The sequence below is a fragment of the Misgurnus anguillicaudatus genome, chromosome 9 (genome assembly GCF_027580225.2).
Source record: "Misgurnus anguillicaudatus chromosome 9, ASM2758022v2, whole genome shotgun sequence".
Taxonomy (NCBI): domain Eukaryota; kingdom Metazoa; phylum Chordata; class Actinopteri; order Cypriniformes; family Cobitidae; genus Misgurnus; species Misgurnus anguillicaudatus.
Genome location: NC_073345.2, coordinates 4,316,304 through 4,337,516, shown reverse-complemented (window position 1 = coordinate 4,337,516; position 21,213 = coordinate 4,316,304). Strand labels below are relative to the sequence as shown.

The 21,213-nt window shown below is 37.6% G+C and overlaps 1 protein-coding gene across 1 annotated transcript; it reads right to left on the bottom strand.

Annotated features, from left to right (window-relative positions):
• Nucleotides 1-1,834: 1,834 nt before the first annotated feature.
• On the bottom strand, nt 1,835-21,096 carry LOC129423456 (protein NipSnap homolog 2). The gene is made up of 10 exons (XM_055179745.2): nt 20,935-21,096; nt 18,223-18,332; nt 13,005-13,050; nt 11,969-12,063; nt 9,393-9,463; nt 6,751-6,891; nt 3,966-3,997; nt 3,013-3,107; nt 2,743-2,826; nt 1,835-2,623 (listed from the first exon to the last, which is right to left on the bottom strand). The coding sequence occupies exons 1-10, from the start codon at nt 21,003-21,005 to the stop codon at nt 2,559-2,561; spliced, it is 810 nt and encodes a 269-aa protein (XP_055035720.1). The 5' UTR covers nt 21,006-21,096; the 3' UTR covers nt 1,835-2,558.
• Nucleotides 21,097-21,213: the final 117 nt, after the last annotated feature.

The window sequence follows — 21,213 nt, the reverse complement described above, 5'->3', positions numbered from 1 at the left end:
TTCACATGGTTGCAGAGAATGGTTTACCAGGTAAGTTACTTACTGGGTTGATCTTTATCACATTTTCTAGGTTGATAGAAGCACTATCAACCCAATTATAGCACTTAAAAGTGGAACAAGTCAGATTTTCATTATATGTCCCCTTTAATTAAGCCATTAACACACGAAATGTGTGTTCTGTGTTTTTAGTTTTATTTAGCGCAAACAGGTCATTAACACTCTTAAGGGCCATTCACATCCTAACTATAAAACATATAGTTTTAAAAATCGGTTCGTATTCTTGAGTTTTAAAAACCTGGATAATTAAGATGAATGAGAATAAAAATAATGAAGAAAGCTACGAACATCTCATGATACGTGCAGACAACATCTTCAGTAAAATAGTGTGTGATTGATTGCATTTCCATGCATGGTTTTCTAAGCAGTGTTGGGTGTAACTAGTTACTTAGTAATTAGTTACTGTAATTTAATTACTTTTCCTTAAAAAAAGTGAAGTAAGGGATTACTCTTATTTTTTCCAGTAATGTAATCACAGTTACTTCTGATGTGATTGAACTAAATACTGTGTATGGACTCTAGATGTTTTATGTATCCTTCTCACGTTAAATACATTGGTGAGTTAATAACACTTTAGTGTACAATTCTCACTAGTAAAGGGTTGGTTATTAGCATTAATATTATTGAGATATTGGCTGTTTATTACTACTTAAAAAAGCACATATTGATGTCTGATTCTGCAAAACCTTTTTCTACATCCTTTATCCTACCCAATTCCTACCAAAACTTAAACTTAACAACTTTACTAAGAATTAAAAATCAGTAATTAGGTGTATGTTGAAGTAGTTAGTAGTGAGAATTGGACCTTAAAAAGTAATTTGTGTACTTTTTTTCGAGCCGTTTCAAGCTTATATTTGTATCATTTACTAAATAGAATTGAGAAAGTAATTAGTAATAAATAATTAAATACTTTTTGAAAAATTTATTTGTATTACACGATTGAAGATGTAACAAGTAACTAGAAATTAATTACATTTTTTTGAGTAACTTACACAACACTCGTTGGTGTTTTTTTGGTGCTGAAAAAGAAGGCAGAAGCATTCAGATGAATCTTTCACTTCTCTGGACATTGGAAATGTTTTTTTCTTTATCATGGAGATGATAATGCCATCATCCACCACCGTTATCTTATATAGCATACAGGATTTGTATGTTGCTGAGCTCACCAGTGTGTTATTTTTTTATCAGAATGAACCAAATGGTTGATCTTGCATCTACTAATGTTTCTCCTGTCTAACTGATGGATTTGTTGTGTTTTTGAAACCTATGGTCTGTATCACTTGTTTGGAGATCTCCCTGAACCACATAATGTGGCACTAGACCTTTAACATGCTTCAAATAATTTAAAAATAAGACAATACCGGTCCATAAAACAGCTTTAAGTCAACTGTCCCATTACTTTTGACCTCTATAAAAAGGGGGAGTTACATATTAAATGCATGTAATTCCAAAACCCTTAAGCCAATCTGAATGTGAATACCATTTAAGTAACCGGAATAAATTTTGGTAAACAGCTAAAACAACACAAAATGTGCCTCTGTTCCAATATTTATGGAGGTGACTATATGTATACAGTATGTGTGCGTGTATGGGGGGGGGGTGCACAAGCATGTGAGGGACACATGTCCTAAAAGGTTGAAAACCCATAACTTATAAAATATTGAAGATCCGTATAAATGTTGTTGTTGTATGATTCATTGATAAAGTATTTGGCTACCTGTGTTATCTGCAAATTATTGCTAAAAAGTCTCTAACTTCTGGAGAAAAAAAGTTTGAGTTTACCTAATTTAATGATTTTATTTGCATAACAATCATCTCTCACCAAAATATAATTTACACAAAGACAAAAAAAAACCAGACATAAACACACGCATGCTTTCACACAGAAAAGCATTCATTTAAGTGGAAGCAATAACTCGTTTAACATTATCTGTAAGGTGAGCAAATTCAATTTCGATTGTGAACTACATTCAATTTTAAAATAACCAAAGATGTTAGACAGTCCACAACATGCTTTGAAACTGCTTATTATGAGTTTTGGTGCGCATTTAGAGAGGATTACATTCTCCTGAGACTTTCTTTAAAGTGCTACTCAAAGCATTAGCAAACGTTTCATTAAGACACAAGAGTTAGACTTAGAGCTAATCTTAAGACCATACACCCAAATAAGGCTATTCACTGATATTAAAATAAATGTAATATCAAGCTGTTCAATTTTATTGCATTACCAAGTCAAACTTTTGAATTTTTACTATTTAATCATTGTGTCCTTAACTGGCAAGAAAGCTTTTCCATAGATCCATTAATTCAACCTTAAATCACATCATGAATGCCATGCCATAACCTTCAGAAAAACTGTTGAATTTAATTCATAACTGCAGTAATAGGAAAACAATGAGTGGGAAGATTGAAAATCAATAAAGACGTTTGAGAATGAAGAGAACCGTCATTGATCTTTGGACGTAGATGAATCAAACAGCAGTAGCTGGTTTCCCGTCAGGTTACTTCAGAGGTGAGGTCTTCAATGGGATCATAATTCTTGACTCCATATGCTGAATCAGGGGAACTGGAAGACAAACAAAAAAAGCTAATTTTACTCTGTGCAGTTGACTAGTTTTCTTTTCTGTTGTCCACATCATAACAGATCCAACAAGTGCAGTATTATGGAGCGTGTCTGCAACACACCTGTGTAATATACGATCTCATCCCATCCCTCGTGTTTCCATGCTGCATTTCTGGTTTCCTCTCTGGACTGCAGGTCTTTGTACGCTGAATAAATAAAGTAAGACATGATCAGCTCAGATACAGGAGGTCATCATGTGTATACTGTGAAAAGTAAAAAAAAAAGTTATATAGAAATTCTACAGTAAAGCCTACTATTTGGTTAACTCTAGAAGTTGATGTATTATTTTTCACAGATGTTTGTTGTGGTGATGTAGTTGTGTGTTTACCCACCCCAAAGGTGATGCACCATGTAGAGATCGCCAATCTGAGAGAAGAAACCTCCAACAGCTTCCTGATTCTCCTGACGAAACTCAATGGCCCGAGCCCTGCCGACAGACAACACCTCAGAGTTCAACACTTAGTTTTCCTTCTGAATTTTTGTTTGTTTTCTGTATTTTCAAGACGTGCAAATCAAGCTTATTTCAAGAAACATGCAGAATCTTTAAGATGAGGATCTTTGCTGTTTGTAGATATCATACCCCAGTCTTCACCAAATTATCAAATTAAGTCAGGCACAGCTAAAACATCAAATCTGTTCATACAGTGGCCCAAAATGTATTTAGCCATTTTTAGAGACTTTAACCCAAAATAAAATAAAATATTTCATTTAAATCTTCCTCATGTGTCCTTCTGAACGCACATTTCATTTATTCAAATGTTGGTAGGAACAAAACACAATGAATTGAAACTGAAGGTCTGACAAATCTCTTGTATCACAGTTTTCAATATATAAAGACACTTTTTAAACATTTAAAAATGTTAACATGGGTGTCGTAGCAGTAGGACAACAGGTGTAGATAAGATTAAACGTAGACATGATCTAGTAATTTTTACCAACCAAAGAGACGAAATCTAATTTCAAATCTAAATTTCAAATGTTTTGAATATAAACAGGCTTGTGCTGTCTTGACAATAAATAACTATGTTTTTTATTAATTAAATATATGTACCTTAATGACAAATACTTTTGGGGCCCACTGTATGTTTATTTGTCTTTATTTATTTGGTTTTTTATATTTTTAATGGTTAAATCCAAAGCGTTACCATCACTTTCTCACAATTCAGCAACTACAATCTGTAAAAGGCAATGAAATGTCAGTTTGAAGAATTACGAACCCTGCAAATATAACCTTTACAGTGTCAAACTAATTTAGTTTTTATCATTTTTAGAGCTGTTGTCTTACCAGTAATTTCCCCACTCGATCATTGTTCCAGGCTATGGAGAACAAACAAATAAAAACAATAAACTTCTCAGTAATGAAATCTCGATAAAAAAAAAAAACAGAAATGTAAATATGATTCAAAGGTTATCAACCGATTTTCTTAAAGCCACACTAAAGAGTTTTTGCTCTTTTCTCCCCCTACAGGTTGGAAGCGTAATTGTCCATTCCCACTGTTGTAAATACTGCAGCATAGCTGGCTCTGATTGGTCTGCCGTAAAGCAAGTTTTGTAGTTTTCACTCAAACTACAGGACCGCGACCCGACAGTTGGAAACTTCTTTAGTGCAGTTTTGGCCGATAGAGGGCTGCAAAGCGAATGTGAAAGTGCCGTTCACCCTGTTTTGAGTGGATGAACGACTGAAACTTCTTTGGAAACATTATTTTAAGGTAAAAAAAACCTCTTTGGTATTGCTTTAAACCCGGCTTCAAAGTTGTCTTCATGTGGGCTATTTTGGTGTCATTTCAAAGTCTTTCTTTCAACCCTGACGTGTTACATCATATAAAGATCTCTTTGCAGAGAGCTATAGATTAGAAATAAATAATCATCATTTTCAGTTTGCATTATGAATTTCCATAAAAAAGAGAAAATAATTAGGATAAAGTACCTTTCATTCTACTGGATTATCAAAAAATAAACACAACACACATTAACACATGTTTAGTAAATAAAGAAACCATTTTAACTTGAAATTTCCATCAATAAGTTACACAGTGACCTTTACTGTGAAGTTATTATTCATAAAGTCCGGTTCACTTCTGCTAATGCGTAATGTAAGTTTGGGGATCTGTTTATTTTAAATCCTCTGTTTTTCTACTTTTACTTATAACCAGGGCCAGATGGAATCTGCAGACTTTTTTTGCGTTATCTGTAGAATTTTTTTGGAAAAATCTGCAGAATGATTTTAAATGTTTTAAATAGATATTAGAGAATATAAGCTGTAAATATTACAAAATTGCATGTAAAATAATTACTTTTTAAAGGCACTAAAAATAAATACACCAAACCAATGAGTCCTATGAATTAAACTGGACCAACATAAACAAGATAATGTGCATGTCAAGATAGAATTATAGTTTGTATATAAAATGACATTTATTATTGTTTATAGTGTTATATTGTTATAATGTTATATATAATAGCAGGATATAAAAAGCTTATGTTAAAATGTTCTCATTATTAATTTAGCATGTATTAAGATAATGTCAACATTTTTACAATGCAATGTAAATTTTATATTAAACTGACTATTGCATCTTGCGTCAGAGCTCTGCAGTAAGTTTTATTTAATTTCAAATATCAAATGGTTTGTGCTCTCATTCATCATTAAAAACATCATACTTTCACAGCAAACAGCGTGCGCAGGGTTTATGTTTTGCTTGTCAATGATGACTCACAAACATGCACCGTATGTCTGCTAGGGTTGCCGCGGTGACGGAATTTTCCCACCGGTTAATCAGCGCGTCACAAACTCGGTGATCCCGGTATCACCGAGTGGGAGGGGCTTATAAATGCGCATGCAGACGTGCACATTTTACTTTCACTTTTGAATTACGCAACTGTTTAAATGCATCGCTGGCGTAAGCTGCGTTAAATCGCGTATGAATTTGCGTGCAATATGAGTGCAACAGCTGGTTTACTTAAGTGCTTGAGTCAATGTGTGCAGGTAATTCGCACAGAACCCGCCAGTCCCAAGCAGAGCAACCGGCTACTTCTCCATAAAAGCGCTGCTTAAATGATGGGTTTATTTTTTTTCTTGATGAAAAACACAACAACAATACGATCTCGCTTATATTAAACATCATATATGTATATTATAACAAAACGAGCAAAGCACGCGGCTCCTGTCATCATCTGGTCAGTCAGCTCGCCTTGCAAACTCTGACAGAAATAAATGAAATCTGACACCTGCGGCTGCTCTGTGACGTGACGCGCGTTCAGCCCCGCTGAATTCAGACAACAGACACATTCAGTTGTAAGTGTTTGCTCTCTCTAACGAAACTAAATGATTTAATTACACAAAAATATCAAAACGACGGTGAAAGACGGTGTCGCGGTGGGCAAGTGATATAACCGGTGAGAGGCTGAAGCACCGGTTATCACCGTTTCACCGACTATCGCGGCAAGCCTAATGTCTGCTTGTCATGCTGCTCCTGTTTTAATCTCAAACAGGTTCTCCCCACTCCGCAGCACACCGTCTGAAACACCTGTTACAGCACCCAGGTTTAAGGGGGTTTTATTCTCAGAAACGTGGAAATTTAAAATGTTGACTGTTTTATTTTTAGGGAAAAGTGTGTGAAAATGTTTGTTTTATGTCCCAATTGTGATGGGTAGGATAATGTGTATACTTAAAATTCTTATATAGCCTATATCAGCCCAGTTATTTATCAAATTTTTTGTCATTTTAGGGTTACTATTAAACACATAATCCTTATACAACACTTACAGCAGCTGTCGACCATGTTGAAACAGTAAGGTTTGTAAGGTCTTAACAGTCTGATTTTAAATGACTGTTCATCCACTATGGATATCAATGCTACAGTCGCTTTAGCGCTCTACGATTGCCTGCCTAAATGTCAAAGTTATGCTGCATGACTTCAAGCACAGTGTATAAAGAGCTATATAACTAAACTAAATTGAATTAAATTGAAATAATGCCCATATCAATGTATATATTCTTCTGCTAAACAAAACTATTAATTGGTTGCATTCAACAGTGTTTGGATGATGTAAGTTGAGAAGCTACACACCCGGAGTTGATATGACCTGAGCTCATAGATGTTTGGCCCTTCTCTGGGCACCGGCTCATTCCAGAAACTGAACTCCAGAAGCAGTTGATTTTTACGTGACAGCAACATCTTTCCCCGTTTCTCTCTGTACTCCAAAAACTCCTGAACACACAGAGCAGCAATCACACATCAATATTATTTACATATATCACTCCACAGAGAAATAAACACACCTGCCATGCTTCTGTCGTCACAAGTGAGTTTTTAGGTTCTTCAATTAACACATTTCTGGGGTAAACTACACTACCAACATTTATGTAGAACTCCACTTAGTTACCATGGCAACCAGTGTCAGCCGGTCACTTCTTTTTCGAAGGCTCGTCACAACATGTATTTAGCCCGTCGTGTGTGGCTCGTCATTTCAAAATATGTGTTCGGCACGTCATGTAAACCTGTGTGTATCATGTGTGATGTCAAAATACGAGCCTGCTGCAGACGCTTCAAAGGGGTTTATGATAAAAGAGATGCTCGCGTTTGCCAGATACTCTCTTAATCTCATGTGTAATCAGAGTTTACTGTTAAGTTAGTGAGTGCATTTACTTACGCTGATTATGCTTAATAAACTGATAACGTGTGGGGTCATGTAGACGCGTAAAACGGTTTTCTTTTTATCAGGGAAAGCCTATAAACGCCCTAAGCAAAAAAACGTTTGACACAGGTAGTTTTTTTGCTCATCACCCCGATTTCGCGTGGCTTGTAAACACCTTAACCAGCTTTCTCACAGTTGTGTTCATGTGCAAATATCTTGCGTGTAAAAGATAAACGTCACACGTGGAAGTAAGCGCAAAGTAACGCATAAAAGTCGCGCAACTAAACCAGTTTGCAGAGAAACTGCGAAAATAGAAGCTCATGCTACATTTACAAGTTCTGCAGTCACGAGAAAAGATACAACAGTACAGCTTAAGATAGATATATTAAGTCTGCTTTTGTTAAAAGACGTAGGTTTCACAGACTGGTATTAGCTTAAAACATGACTAGGTCTTAAGTTTATTTAGGAAATATAACTAACATGCCTTAATAAAAACATTACTTGTGTGCATTTTGAGGCAAAACAAAGAGTACTGGTGTATTTGAAAATATTTCAGTGCAAGTTGTTTTCAGTTTGAACAGCCCTTGCATTTATTTTAATCTAGGACTGGTCTAATACCTGTCCGGGAAACCTGTGAAAAACCGGACAAATCTCCCAAACCCATGTAAATGCAGTTTTCCGAAAAGCCGGTTTATTGATTTCCATGTAAACGCATGAAAAAGTTTTCTATATTAAGCAGATTTCTGATAGTTATCCACTTATATTGTGCATGTAAACGCACGCAGTGTCTTGCAAATATTTTGTGAACACAAACATCTCTTTTTATCATAAATCCTTTCGATGCGTGTGCAGCAGACTCGTACCTTAATAAGAGTCATAATGCACATTGTTCATGTTTTGAAATGACGAACAACACATGACACTCGAACAACACAGCATTTTGAGCCTTTGTCCCGCGCATCGCATATTAGGAAAAATGTCCCACATTTTTATCAGTTTTGGACTTTAACTGTCATGTAAAGAAAACATTCATGTTGGGATGCTCCGATCAGGATTTTTGAAGCGGATACCATTTACCGATTTGTTATCTTCATGTTCGGCTGATACCGTTTTGTTTTAAGCTGATATGCACGCTCTTTGATGACTGTAACTGTTAACATTTTTTCTAGATAAATTAATACCACAGATGTTGCCTTTGTTATATTACTTGCAGTAATTAGGTATATTATTGTTTTAATAGAGAATCAAATAAATTAGCACAACAAATATTTAATTTACAAAGAGATATTTAATGTGCCTTTAAAAAGGTGTATGTCTCTTAAAAGTAATGAAAATAAAACACTTCACAGTCTTTACTGTATGAATTAAATATACACGTATTCGTATGAAGTGCAACAGTTCTTTAGTCAAGAGCAGAGAGTGACTTTATTGAGAGATGAATTAGGATACTGTAGCTTTAAGACGTGAGAGAGAGATCGCTCTGTACACGTGCACTGATAACAGGCAGCTGTGTCGGGTGTACGCGGACAAGAGAAGCTGTGAAGAAAAAGAAGGTTTAAACGCTCAAAACTTTAAAACGCATGCAAATAATCAACTTTTGGCATGAGGATGCAGTTGTCCGCAATAGATATGTGTTATATACGCTGTTTGATGAGGATGTGAAGACGCATCGCTCTGTTAGAAAATACACATATCTCTGTAAAGGCAAAGAGAGAAATCCAAACCTGCACTTCGCACATGAGCAACGGGTTATAAAAATGCTCGCACTGCGTAAAAAATTGTCTCTAATAATTGCAGCCGCATTCAGGATTCCTATGATGACAAAAGTAAACAGAAAGATCGGTCCATGAGATCCGCTAATTTAGCGAGTAACGATCGAGCCATTTAATGCCGTTATCGGCCGATACTGATCGGCGGCCGATCGATCGTAGCATCCCTACATTCATGCGTTCTTTAAAACGACTTTAAAACAGCGCTTAACCTTTGAAAGTGACTCACTTTACAAAACTGTCAAGATACTACACAAATCTACACAAAATAAAGCTGCGTGTCTCTTCAGCTGGTGCAAACACACCTTGTTCTTCTTGAGTTTGTTCATGACATCAGTCAGGGCTGGATATCCTCCTCTGTATCTCCATAGATGTACTAATGAACACACATACACAATCAAAATGAATTATGATACAGTATGGAGTGTAAGGCACTTGTTAAGGTGTTCTCTAGATCAAAAGTGTGATGTTCTTGTCTTTAGTCTCATATATCCATTTTAATACAAGTCTTTTGGATTTTTACCCATGTTATGGTCTAATTTTTAATCTGAGCATGAAAAACAGGGTGGAAAACGGTCATAAATTACTTAAATTTGTATATTTTTCAGCAAAAACATTGCATTAACGTAAATCTAAGAGAACATAATAAAATAATACAAAACAAATGTCAGGACCCCTTTAATGCATTTATGCGCTATAGAGAATGTATGAGCAAGGGGTGCTCAAGTTGCTTTCCCTACTGAACAATTCAGCTAAAATCAGCATAAGCTAGTGGGTTTGTTTTAGCTGGTTTCGCTGGTGTAGCAAGCTGGTTTTGGTCACTTTTAAGGCTGGTCTAGCTGGACTTAGCTGGTCAGGCTGGAAGACCAGCTGACCCACCAGCTTGACCAGCTTTGCCAGATTGGGAGGACCAGCTACTGCCACTTTAAACCAGCTACCAGCATATGCTGGTCTTAGCTGGACTTTTCAGTAGGGTTGACATAAGCTCTTATTAATGGGTTTGTTGCTAGTGTGAAAACCAGCATAGAAGCAATAATTATTAGTGATGATTGTAATAATAAAAGACACACACAGGCCACAATCTCTCAAAACCCCTACCACCAGACAGGCGTTACAAAGACATCTACGTTTACACAAAGTTCAAGCTTGAACTTACAATATAACTAACCATCCAGACTATCTGCCAATGCATACTGTACGCATGTCAAACATTATTTACAATTCATGAACATAAGTGCAATATTGTTGTTATCACAAGATGCACTATATTGCCATACGTTTTGGGACACCCCTCCAAATCATGGAATTTAGGTGTCCCAATCACTTCCAGTGAAAGGAACTCTTGATGCTTCATTATACCAAGACATTATGAAAATGTCATGCTCCCAACTTTGTGGGAACAGTTTGGGGATTGCCCCTTCCTGTTCCAACATGACTCCATAAAGTCCATAAAGACATGGATGAGCGAATTTAGTGTGGAGAAACTTGACTGGCCTGCACAGAGTCCTGACCTCAACCCAATACTGTAGCACATCTTTGGGATGAATTAGAGCGGAGACTACGAGCGAGGCCTTCTAGTCCAACATCAGTGTCTGACCTTACAAATGTGCTTTTAGAAGAATGGTCAAAAATTTCCATAAACACACTCTTAAACCTTCTAAGTCTTCCAAGAAGAGTTGAAGCTGTTATAGCTGCAAAGGGTGGGCCGACTCCATATTAAACCCTATGATTAAGAATGAGATGTCATTCAGGTTTATGTGCATATAAAGGCAGGTGTCCCAAAACTTTTGGCAATATAGTTTATTAGTTTATAGCAGACTTCTGCTGCTCCATCATTGTTTTGACTGTTTTCTAATACAATATACTGCTCACCCGATTATAATGTTTACAATTTGGGCACATTGTTTAGAATCAGTGATGGGAGTAACGCTTTACTTTGTTACTGTAATTCCACTACTTTTATCAGTAACAAGCATGTAATGAAGTATTTTTTTAAATGAAGTAACGCAGTTTTACAATTACTGAAATTTAAATAAGTTCGTTACTCACGTTACTCTATTTTGTGAAAAATTAACACTTGCAGACAAGACATTTCTGAACAATCCACGTACTCTGTTTTCTAATTAAATATCTACCTTTAATCTTGTTTATCATTTAAATCAAACAATATATGATCTTAAATATCACAGATGCGGTAAAGAAGACTGTGCGACTCCACTGTATTCCAAAAAATGGACTACACGCAAGCTTCACAGTCCCCAAATTCTTAAAGAGACAGTACACAATCTTAACACATTATATATATAAACATAAAGAATATTTGTCTAAATGGTCTAAATGATATGCATAGATAAAGTAAGCTTACAAATTAAGATCATTTCTAACAAAAATATTCAAATGCTGAATCTAAAGCAAAATAGGCTCCTACAGTATGTGATATATAAGAGTCTTACGTGTTCAATAGCCCATCCATATAAGAAACTTCACTAAAATAATGCAGTACATAACCAAACTAACAAAAGAGTGACACCCACTGTGGCCCACAGACTATCATTTGACTGTTCGGTACTGTTCATATTTACATTTAAAAAGCAGACATAAAAGTAACTTAAAAGTTACTCTCCCTAGTAACTAATTACCTTTGAAATACAGTAACTGGTAGAGTAATTAAATTACTTTTAAAAGAAGTAACTAGTAACTGTAACTAATTACAAATTTTCAGTAACTTGCTCAACACTGTTTAGAATACTGAATCATTATTCATGTATAACTGATGCTGGTAAATTGTTAGTTTGGCGTCTTAAAGAGCTACTAACAATGTTTGGTACTACTGTTGTCATTCAGTGACACCAGCAGTAAATATGCATCTATCTGTGCTCACCTGCTTGATCCTGTTCACCGTACCATGTGTTCCAAGTGCCCACTAGTTCACAGGGATAGTTAGGATCATTGTAAATGGATGGCAAAACCTCCTCACTGTATAAGCAAACACAGCAGAAGTCATTTTCAACTCGATAACCAACACCAGACTACAGAGTAAAGCCATTTAAAGGGATAGTTTGCGTAATAAAATATAATTACCCCATGACTTACCCCAAGCTTAAAAAAGCTCAGACATTTTCTAAAATAACTAAAAAGGTGTTTGTCTGAAAGATGACATCTTATGTATCTCAGATGGCTTGAGGGTGAGTAAATCTGGTGTTGTTTTTTGGGGGGCAAACTAACGCTTTAAGCAAGTACGCACTTTCATTTAGCAGGTGCTATTCCCCAGTTATTTATATGATTGTCGTATAGCGGGATAAGATTAGCCTACTTTAGCTAACGAATTATCGAATTTTTATAGTGTTGTCATCTACATTTGGAGCTTTCCATTGCAAGGCACCACCCAGCACATATCAACTCTGCTCTCTTTTGAGGGCTTTTCCACTGGGTACAGTACGTAGTACACAATACTTTTTTAGTAAAGCAAAACGAGCCCAAGTAATGTAAAACAAGTCGAGCTGGATGGTACCGATCCAAACAATGGAAGAGCATTTATACAGAATATTTTACATTCATGCCTTTTAAATTCTTGTTAAGTTTGTAAATTTGCTTTTGGATAAAAGCATTTGATAAATGAATAAATGTTAGCTTTAATGCGTTTCATCTAAACTGCATCATGCTATGCAATTCATTCGTATCTGCTTTTCCTGGAAATCAAATCCATCACCTTACCAGATAAGCTACAAGTAAATTTTTCAGGTCTTAAAATAAATGAAAGGATTAGAAATTATCTGATGTAAACAAGTCATATGAATTACTTTTCTGATACATCTATTGTCATTCTTGGATCTTGAAAATTAGTAACGATCGTCGATGCATTGTTCAGTCTGACTGTCTTACTGTTGTACAAAGTGCAGCACTAACATTGTTCTTACCAGAGTTTGTTATAATCATCAAGACACTCGGGCTTGACATTGTGAACTGTAAGAAGAAAAAAAAACATTTATGGGTTATTTAAAATTACAACAGATTTACACTTTTACTCTCTTATCAGTCCAGTCTGAGGTCTTACAATCATTTACATTGCATTTACATTTAAGCATTTAGCTGACACTTTAATACAAAGAAACTTTTATCCAAATTGACACATAACTGATTCTGTCAATACACACTTGACTTTGGGCTTACAAATGTCATTTCTCATAAGCCCTTTTCACACAGAGATTGAAAAAAACAAACATCTAAAATTTTAATGTTGAGCGGAATTCTAATTAACAATTTCTGTAACCGAAACTGTAAATGATCATATGACTTTAGATCTCTTATTTGCTGGAATTATATGTCGCACAGTTTTGACCGAGAAGGCAGACTGGCTAAAATTACTCTGTCAGCTCTTAAAACACCTTTTGTAGGACGATGGGCAGATGTTCTCAAACTAAATGACAGGGGGAGATATTTAACCATGAATGATCTTATACATGAGGTAAACATTTGCAAACTTAATCCTATTTTCCCAACTCAACAGATCACAGTTTTTAAGTATTGCGCAATGATAAAAATAGACAGATTGGCTAGCAAATACTTAAAGGGACATTCCACTTTTTTGAAAATATGCTCATTTTCCAGCTCCCAGTCAAACATTTGATTTTTACCGTTTTGAAATCCATTCAGCTGATCTCCGGGTCTGCCGCTAGCAATTTTAGCATAGTTTAGCATAATTCATTGAATCTGATTAGACCATTAGCATCGTGCTAAAAATAACCAAAGAGCTTAAAGGGACACCATGAAACTTTTGGCCACTAGGGGGTGCTAGACACGTATTTTTCACTTCTAGCGCCCCTAGAGCCCACAAGCGCCGCAGCACTGTCGCAAAGGAAAGGAACTGGCCAACCTTAAAACTAAACTAAAAACTAAACATTTAAAATGCTAAACGATCAACATTTTGAGACAACAGGGAGAAACGCAGTCATGTTACAACTTTCTGATGAGGAACTCGTCATGGCAGAAGCCATTTCTCAATCTGAAGGTTGCAGCCTCCGGATGTCGTATTTCTAATACGTCATCAAGACTGTCTTATTTCACAATATTAACAATTACAAAGTTGACTATTATACTTAGTTAATCGTAAATTGTTGCAGTATGCTTATGACTTGCGAATGTAATTCTCAGTTTACCTTAATAACCCAGGCTTGATGACGTGTGCAGCCTGCATATTTGACCTCCGGAGGCTGCAGCCTTCCAATTCAGAAACGACCAGACGTATTTCCTTGCCTTTTTCCAAACAAATATTGTTGCATCCTCTCTCTCTCCCTCGCCACCAGGATTTTCCGCAATGGCGCTCGTTATTCCTCTTTTTTGTGTGAAAATCGCTCCAAATCCAAGTAAACCGATGCGTTTAGGTCCATAGATATGTATAAAGGCTAGATGGCTCGTCCGCGCTGCTGGCCAATGGAGTGCAACGTCCGCATTTTGGCGGCCATCTTACGACAGGGCGCTCACTCACTCGTAGCATTGAGTTTTAATGATGCAGGTACTTTTAAATGACCATAACTTGCTTAATTTTTTACCAATTTTCAAACGGTTTGGTTTGTTATAAACGTCAAAGATGTACCTATGACACTGCATACCTATACTAAAAATAAAAAATAAATTCATGAAACATGTTAAAGCATCCAGAATTATAGCCACGTTAATAACGTTTGTAAAAACCCAAACAGTTTGAAAATCGGTAGAAAATTGAGCAAGTTATGGTCATTTAAAAGTACCTGCACCATTAAACTCAATGCTACGAGTGAGCGAGCGCCCTGTCGTAGGATGGCCGCCCGGTGATGCCGTTAGGGACTCCGCCTTGAGCCATCTAGCCTTTATACATATCTATGTTTAGGTCTGCCGCTTTGTAATACGTCACGCGAGTGACAGCGGAACGCAGCAAATGAGGAAGAGAGAAGAGAGAAACGCTCGGATCTGATTGGTGAATGAATAGGGTTTGGTTTTACACTGTGAGCAAGTTTGAGTGCTATAGCATCCTGGATTGTAATGTAAATATCATAGACACAGTAAAAAGAAAGGTAAATACGTGAACACAGCATCTGAATACAGGGAACTATATGCAATATAATCGCCGTAATTTATAAAGAACATCGCATTTATGTATGAATCAACAGTTTATATAAAAAATTGGGAATCGAACCCGGGTCGCCCGTGTCATAGGTCCGTGACACTAAAGACTGTGCCACAGAGTCACATAATAGAAACTGCTCTCTACACTCCTTAAGTAGCCTCCAGCAAAATTCACGTTAAAAACAAATTGTGCGGAGGAAGTGACGTATGCCGTAAAGCAGTCGAATTTTGTAGTTTTTTTTGTGCTCTGGTTACTACCACAAACCCTAAGTTTTAAAATACGAGTAAAAGTGATACAGACCCCGTCAGGCTATGGTAGACATGTCATTCAACCTATTTAAAGTCGATGTACTATCACAAGGGTCTTGAAAATGTATTATGAAGGTTGAAAAATTACATGGTGTCACTTTAAATATTTTTTTCTTCTGTATTTACATTGTGTACTAAAACCGACAGAAAATTAAAACAAGGGGTGGGAGGCTAATGCAGGGCACTGGAAGGGACAGCCTCCGTGGCAATTGGATTCCCAAACGTCGGTCATCGACCAAATGACGTTCCCTTTCAGTCTGTCACTTCGACCTCACGTCGCCATGGTTGGGTGTATCGCTGCTTAGTCAGCCAGGTATAAGGCTCAAGTCCTCAATGAAAAAGCAATAATGCAGGTCACCTGCTGCCTATTTATACAAGCACAACGGGGCGGCATTAGCAGATGCAAATACTGCAAGCCAGAATTCACTGGCTCTTTTATATACACTCAAAGTGGATTGGTTCCTCTAAGCGAGTTCCCAATACGTCGGTCATCAATGGGAAGTCTCCGTTCCCTTCCTTCAGGGAACGAGGGTTACATACATAACCGAGACATTTCTGGAAACAGCCGAATCATTGAGCTACCGTAATCCCTCAAATAAAAACTGGTATTCCTAATAAACACCGGGCCTCTGATAGTGTCCGGGGGCGTGGTCATCATGGACAAATAAAGGCCGGTCTCAAATTAAAGCTGGAGAAAAATGAGTGTGAATACAGGTAATCTCCTAAATGCATTCAAGTTCATCATAATGCACAGCTGCCAATAGATGGCAGTAGCTACATTGGCTAGGTCTCATTTAATGGCACCCAGAATAAAATTTGATTAAAATTTTAAACAAAGAGTTTTCAAATATGCAGAGGAAAACTTGGGTAAAAAAAGTTGACATTAGCCTCTTTCACACAATAATTCTGGTAAATTACCATGAATTTACCAGAATGAATTTACCAGTAAATACAAAAATGTGCTGTTCACACATGCAGTGACGTTCCGTCTTTTAACCAGTAAGACATCATTCACACATCAGTATCAAAATACCGGTAAACTCGGAGAGAAAGCGGAAGTTACCTGTGGCGCGCGGCCGCGAGCTCCGTGTCGTATTTGTACACAATGGCGGGTTATTACTTACTATCGTCGGTTCGTATTTTGTTGTTTTCACATCTGTGGCAAATGGTCGCAAAGTTGCTCGTGACCAAACAACATTGCGTAGGCGACGTCAAACGGAACCTTAGCTTCACCGAGGGTGTACTAAGGACATCTGCAATTTGGCAAATAGATGGTAAGATGTTTTAAACAACTTTGAAGAAATTTGGATGTTAACTTCAGTTGTGCTCGACTTAAGCAGCATGGGTGTGGAAGCGAACGTAAACAGTGCGGGGATAAACGCGTCATCTGTTTAAAAACCTTCTGATTGGCACGATCTGTCAGCGTGACTTCATCCGTTGTAAATGCCGGTAATCCTATATTTTTCGTTCACACATAGCGCTTACCGGTAAATTACTGGTAATCTTACAACCTGTCCTACTGGTAAATTGGGAGCACTGCTTTACCGGAAAGGTTCTGTTCACACATGACATGTTACCTGCAATTTACCAGTAAATTACCAGTAAAGACTGTATGTGTGAAAGGGACTATTGACTCCAGGAGGGCGAGAAGGACGAGCTGACAAGATTAGTCGACAAGAGCAGAGCATGTGTAGCTGGATGCGGGAGAAAAAAAGTTAACCTGGAGCCAGAAACAAAGCTACCAGATTGGATCTACTCCATGCGTGTAAAACACAACCGAGTATCAAGAAAATGATACAAAATAAAACATTGGAGATCTACAATTCTGTGAGTAATGGAGGAGATTCGTTTGTGGCTAGCAGGGGTTGGCTAAAAAAATTACTAGACCACAATGGTTTCTCACTTTGACGTTGCACTACCATTGCCCAGAAAAACCCAGATCTACTAACTGAGAAACTTGTTTCGTATGTTGACTACGTAAGCACAGCGGTCAGTTCTAAAAAGATTTTAGAGAAGGACATCATTGCAATGGACGAGACTGCAGTTTGGTTTGACATGGTGTCTCCCACTACTGTTGACACGCGAGGAGCAAAGAGTGCTCACTCTAAAAACCACAGGATACAAGAAAAGCCATCTTACTGTTGTCCTCGCTGGGAAGTCGGACGGCACCAAACTGAAGCCGTAAGATACGCATGTCGTTTTTAAAGGGGCTATTCGTGACGTGAATGCGAATGGTCATTCTCTGCTTCAGAGGCCTTGCGCTGCCAGACGCGAGACACTCGATCGGGTCCGACAGCAGGGCCGGGAGAACTGGCGCGAGTTAACTCGTCAATTAAGAGAAAACGTTTTCCTGCCAATGACGAGTATTTCCAATCCGTATTTCTTCTATTATCCACCAGGTGGCGCTCTTACCCATCTTATTAAACCTGGAAGTATTCCCTTAGAGCAAACAGTTCAAACTTTGTGTATGTCCTGAGGATCGCTCTGAATCTGGTCTCTATCAAAAGTCCTCACAAAAAATTGATTTATCTCAGCTTTTTACTCAAAATTTTGTATTTTTGAAGAAACCTTCACATATTTGAGAGGTTATAAAAGAAAACAAAAAATGCTGGCGCTGACTGGCAACTTTTCTTAAAACAGCTGGTGGGATAATAGTTAAACAACAACTTAACTTAAATCAGAAAGATATTAAGATTTAACAGTGTGGGATGGATAAAAACATACACTGAATTTTGTAGAGATTGTGGTCTTCTTTCTTAGCGAGTAGATGAGAATGAGCATCTTTTCTGGGATCCACCTTTCGTACAAAAAGAGACTTGATTGAAGATGCACTCCTAAAATCAGAAAGACATTTGATCATTATTACCCTGTACATCAGGGTTCCCCAACCTTTTTGACACTGTGGACCTGGTTAAAGCTTTACAAAAATTTACGTCCGGGGGAATAGGGTTTGTGGCGAAACCCTATTCGAGTTGCTGTTCGAACTAGAGGTCTTCACGGGTCCACTTAGATCCGAAAACCCGAGGTCCGACTAAAAGTTTCACATGTGCCTCGGACACGGGTCGGGTACAATAATAGCGGCATCGGGTCTCGGGTAATTTAAAAATGAATGTGTTTTTTCTGAACGGACCCGAGAAGACCCAAACTCTCTCGCCTGTGTGCGTCAATGTCCTTTTCAAACCTCTCATCTGTTTGCCAAGAGCGCTTGCGACATTGTGTGGTTGTCGGAAGGTTCAATTTCGTTGAGACAAACATGTCAGTCAATTATAAATGTACATTTTAGCGGTTACGTTAGTGTCGTCATCAGATAACAAAGTAAAACGAATGGAGCAGCTCGCCAAATTGGTTGCAAGGCCACCGGAGTTTCTTTCTGTCTGACTGCTGAACGTGGGTCTGCAGAATGCACACACGTCAGTGGCGTTTACATTTGGTTCCAGTCGGGTTAAAAAAAAAAATTCACTAGTTCGGGTCGGACTCGGGTCTAATTTTCTCGGGTTTGTCTCGGGTCGGGTCTTTCTTTACATTTTTTTTATTTATGCACGTCGGGTTCGGGTATGAAGTGATTCGGATCATTTCGGGTCGGGTACATTTCTTTGGACCCGAGAAGACCTCTAGTTCGAACAAAGTGCTGAAAATCCTCCTTTGCGAAATGTATCCCCTTAGGGCAGTGGTTCTCAAACTGGGGGCCACAAGACGGTGCCAGGGGGCCCCAGTTTTATGACATTTTATATAATACATTAAAAGGACACAAGGCAGCATTTTTATGTTAATAAATCATCTTCGTAAGTCGGTATATGGTTAAATGACTCATTACATGACGAATTAAGACTCTCTCGCCCGCCCCTACCGTCTGTAGGAAGAATACCCCACTTGCAAGTTCGCTGTATCCGACCCAATGTCCTTCAGTCTCGTAAAGTCTCAGATATAAAAAGCATTTACTCCCAGACACTAGGGGGAGCTAGTAGAGAAATAATACTCAGACTTGCCTTGTGTGCCTTTAATTTATCATGAATTTTGTGTAATTAAAAAAAAAAATGAATAAGGCTACAGCACTACTTTGTATAATTTAATGTTTTGTTTAATTAAAATGTTAAGTTTGAGAACTGTTTTTTGTCATTAATTTTCTTTGGGGGGGAGGGTGAAGGAATGCACCGTACACAAGGGGGGCCGCACGCTGAAAACGTTTGAGAACCACTGCCTTAGGGCAAACTGTTCAAACATATAAAAAACCCATATAAAAAGGTGATAAAAAGAGAACTTGAAGGTAGAATAAAACTTTTTTTGTTGTTCGAAAACAGAGGGTCTGTTCTTTTATTTGATATCATTATATTTAAAGGATAATTTTCTGGAAGGCATTAAACTTTTGTGAAAATCATAAAAAATGCTGGCGCTGGCTGGCAATTTAAAAACCCAGCTGACGTAAAAAGAGTTAATGTCCCCCTAACCTTAGAATAATTTCCTGACTAACCAAAAACAAACCTTGGAAAACCAAAAACTAACGTTAGGGGAACGTTTTGGGAACAAACATTGTTAGCTGGGATATACAGTAGTTGTCTATCACAGTGGTTCTCAAACTTTTTCAGCGTGCGGCCCCCTTTGTGTACGGTGCATTCCTTCACGGCCCCTCCAAAGTTTTTTATGACAAAAAAACTGTTCTAAAATTTCACATTTTAATTAAACAAAACATTAAATTATACAAAGTAGTGCTGCCTTATTTTTTTTAGGTTTAAATTCATAGAATTCATGATAAATTAATGTATTTTATAAAATGTCATAAAACTGGGGCCCCCTGGCACCATCTCGCGGCCCCCCTGGGGGCCCCGGACCCCAGTTTGAGAACCACTGGTCTATCACTCATTACACTGTATAAAGAGGACAGATTTAAGTAATTGCTGTTTGGCTAAACGTGTTCACAGTTGTGATGTGTGCTGTGCTAACATAGCCTATAATAAATCATGAGATTTCTCCCTGATTGTCTTGTGTGGAATTGCACCCTATTGCAGAAAGCTTGAATCCAGATCAGTGCTGATTATATACAGATGAGAGGTGTATTCATCTACTGCAGCACAATAAACACACACAGTCATAGAGCTTCAAACACAACGACGATAATAATGTCAGTGCGTCGCGATCAACTAGGTCACTGCAGGACACCAGTTGTAAACAAAACACTGCATGCATGAATCAGGACCATGACCTTTAGCTCAACACACCTTAAACATTTTCACTACCGGTACAGAAACAACATCCGTCATTAAAGTTGTTCACAGTACATTATATATTATAAAATGCAATAAAGACATATTTATTATGTAAAACACCCTATTTAAACGCCTTAAGAATGAATTTATGAGATATCGTTTATAAACGACGCCTTACAGATTATGTATGAAAATAGATTCATGTTTAACTGCGTGTAGATTGTGCGAGTTTCACCTGACACCGAGCCGCGGTTCAAGCGCGGGTCTCAGGCCGCTTCCCAGCGCGTGCAGCACTCGCGCCGCCATCTTTTCTCCTCCCTTGCTGCTGCCCGCCTGCTGCTGTGCCGTTAGCGCGCAATCCGCGTCCACGCCGCTAGAGGGGGCTCGTTACTGCGCCCTCCCAAAACACTTTTTTATATGATATATGGCTTTATTAAAATATTATGTCAAATTAAAAACCGCTTTAATATATTAAAGTACAATATGTGTAACGATAGTATGTTTTACAATGTTT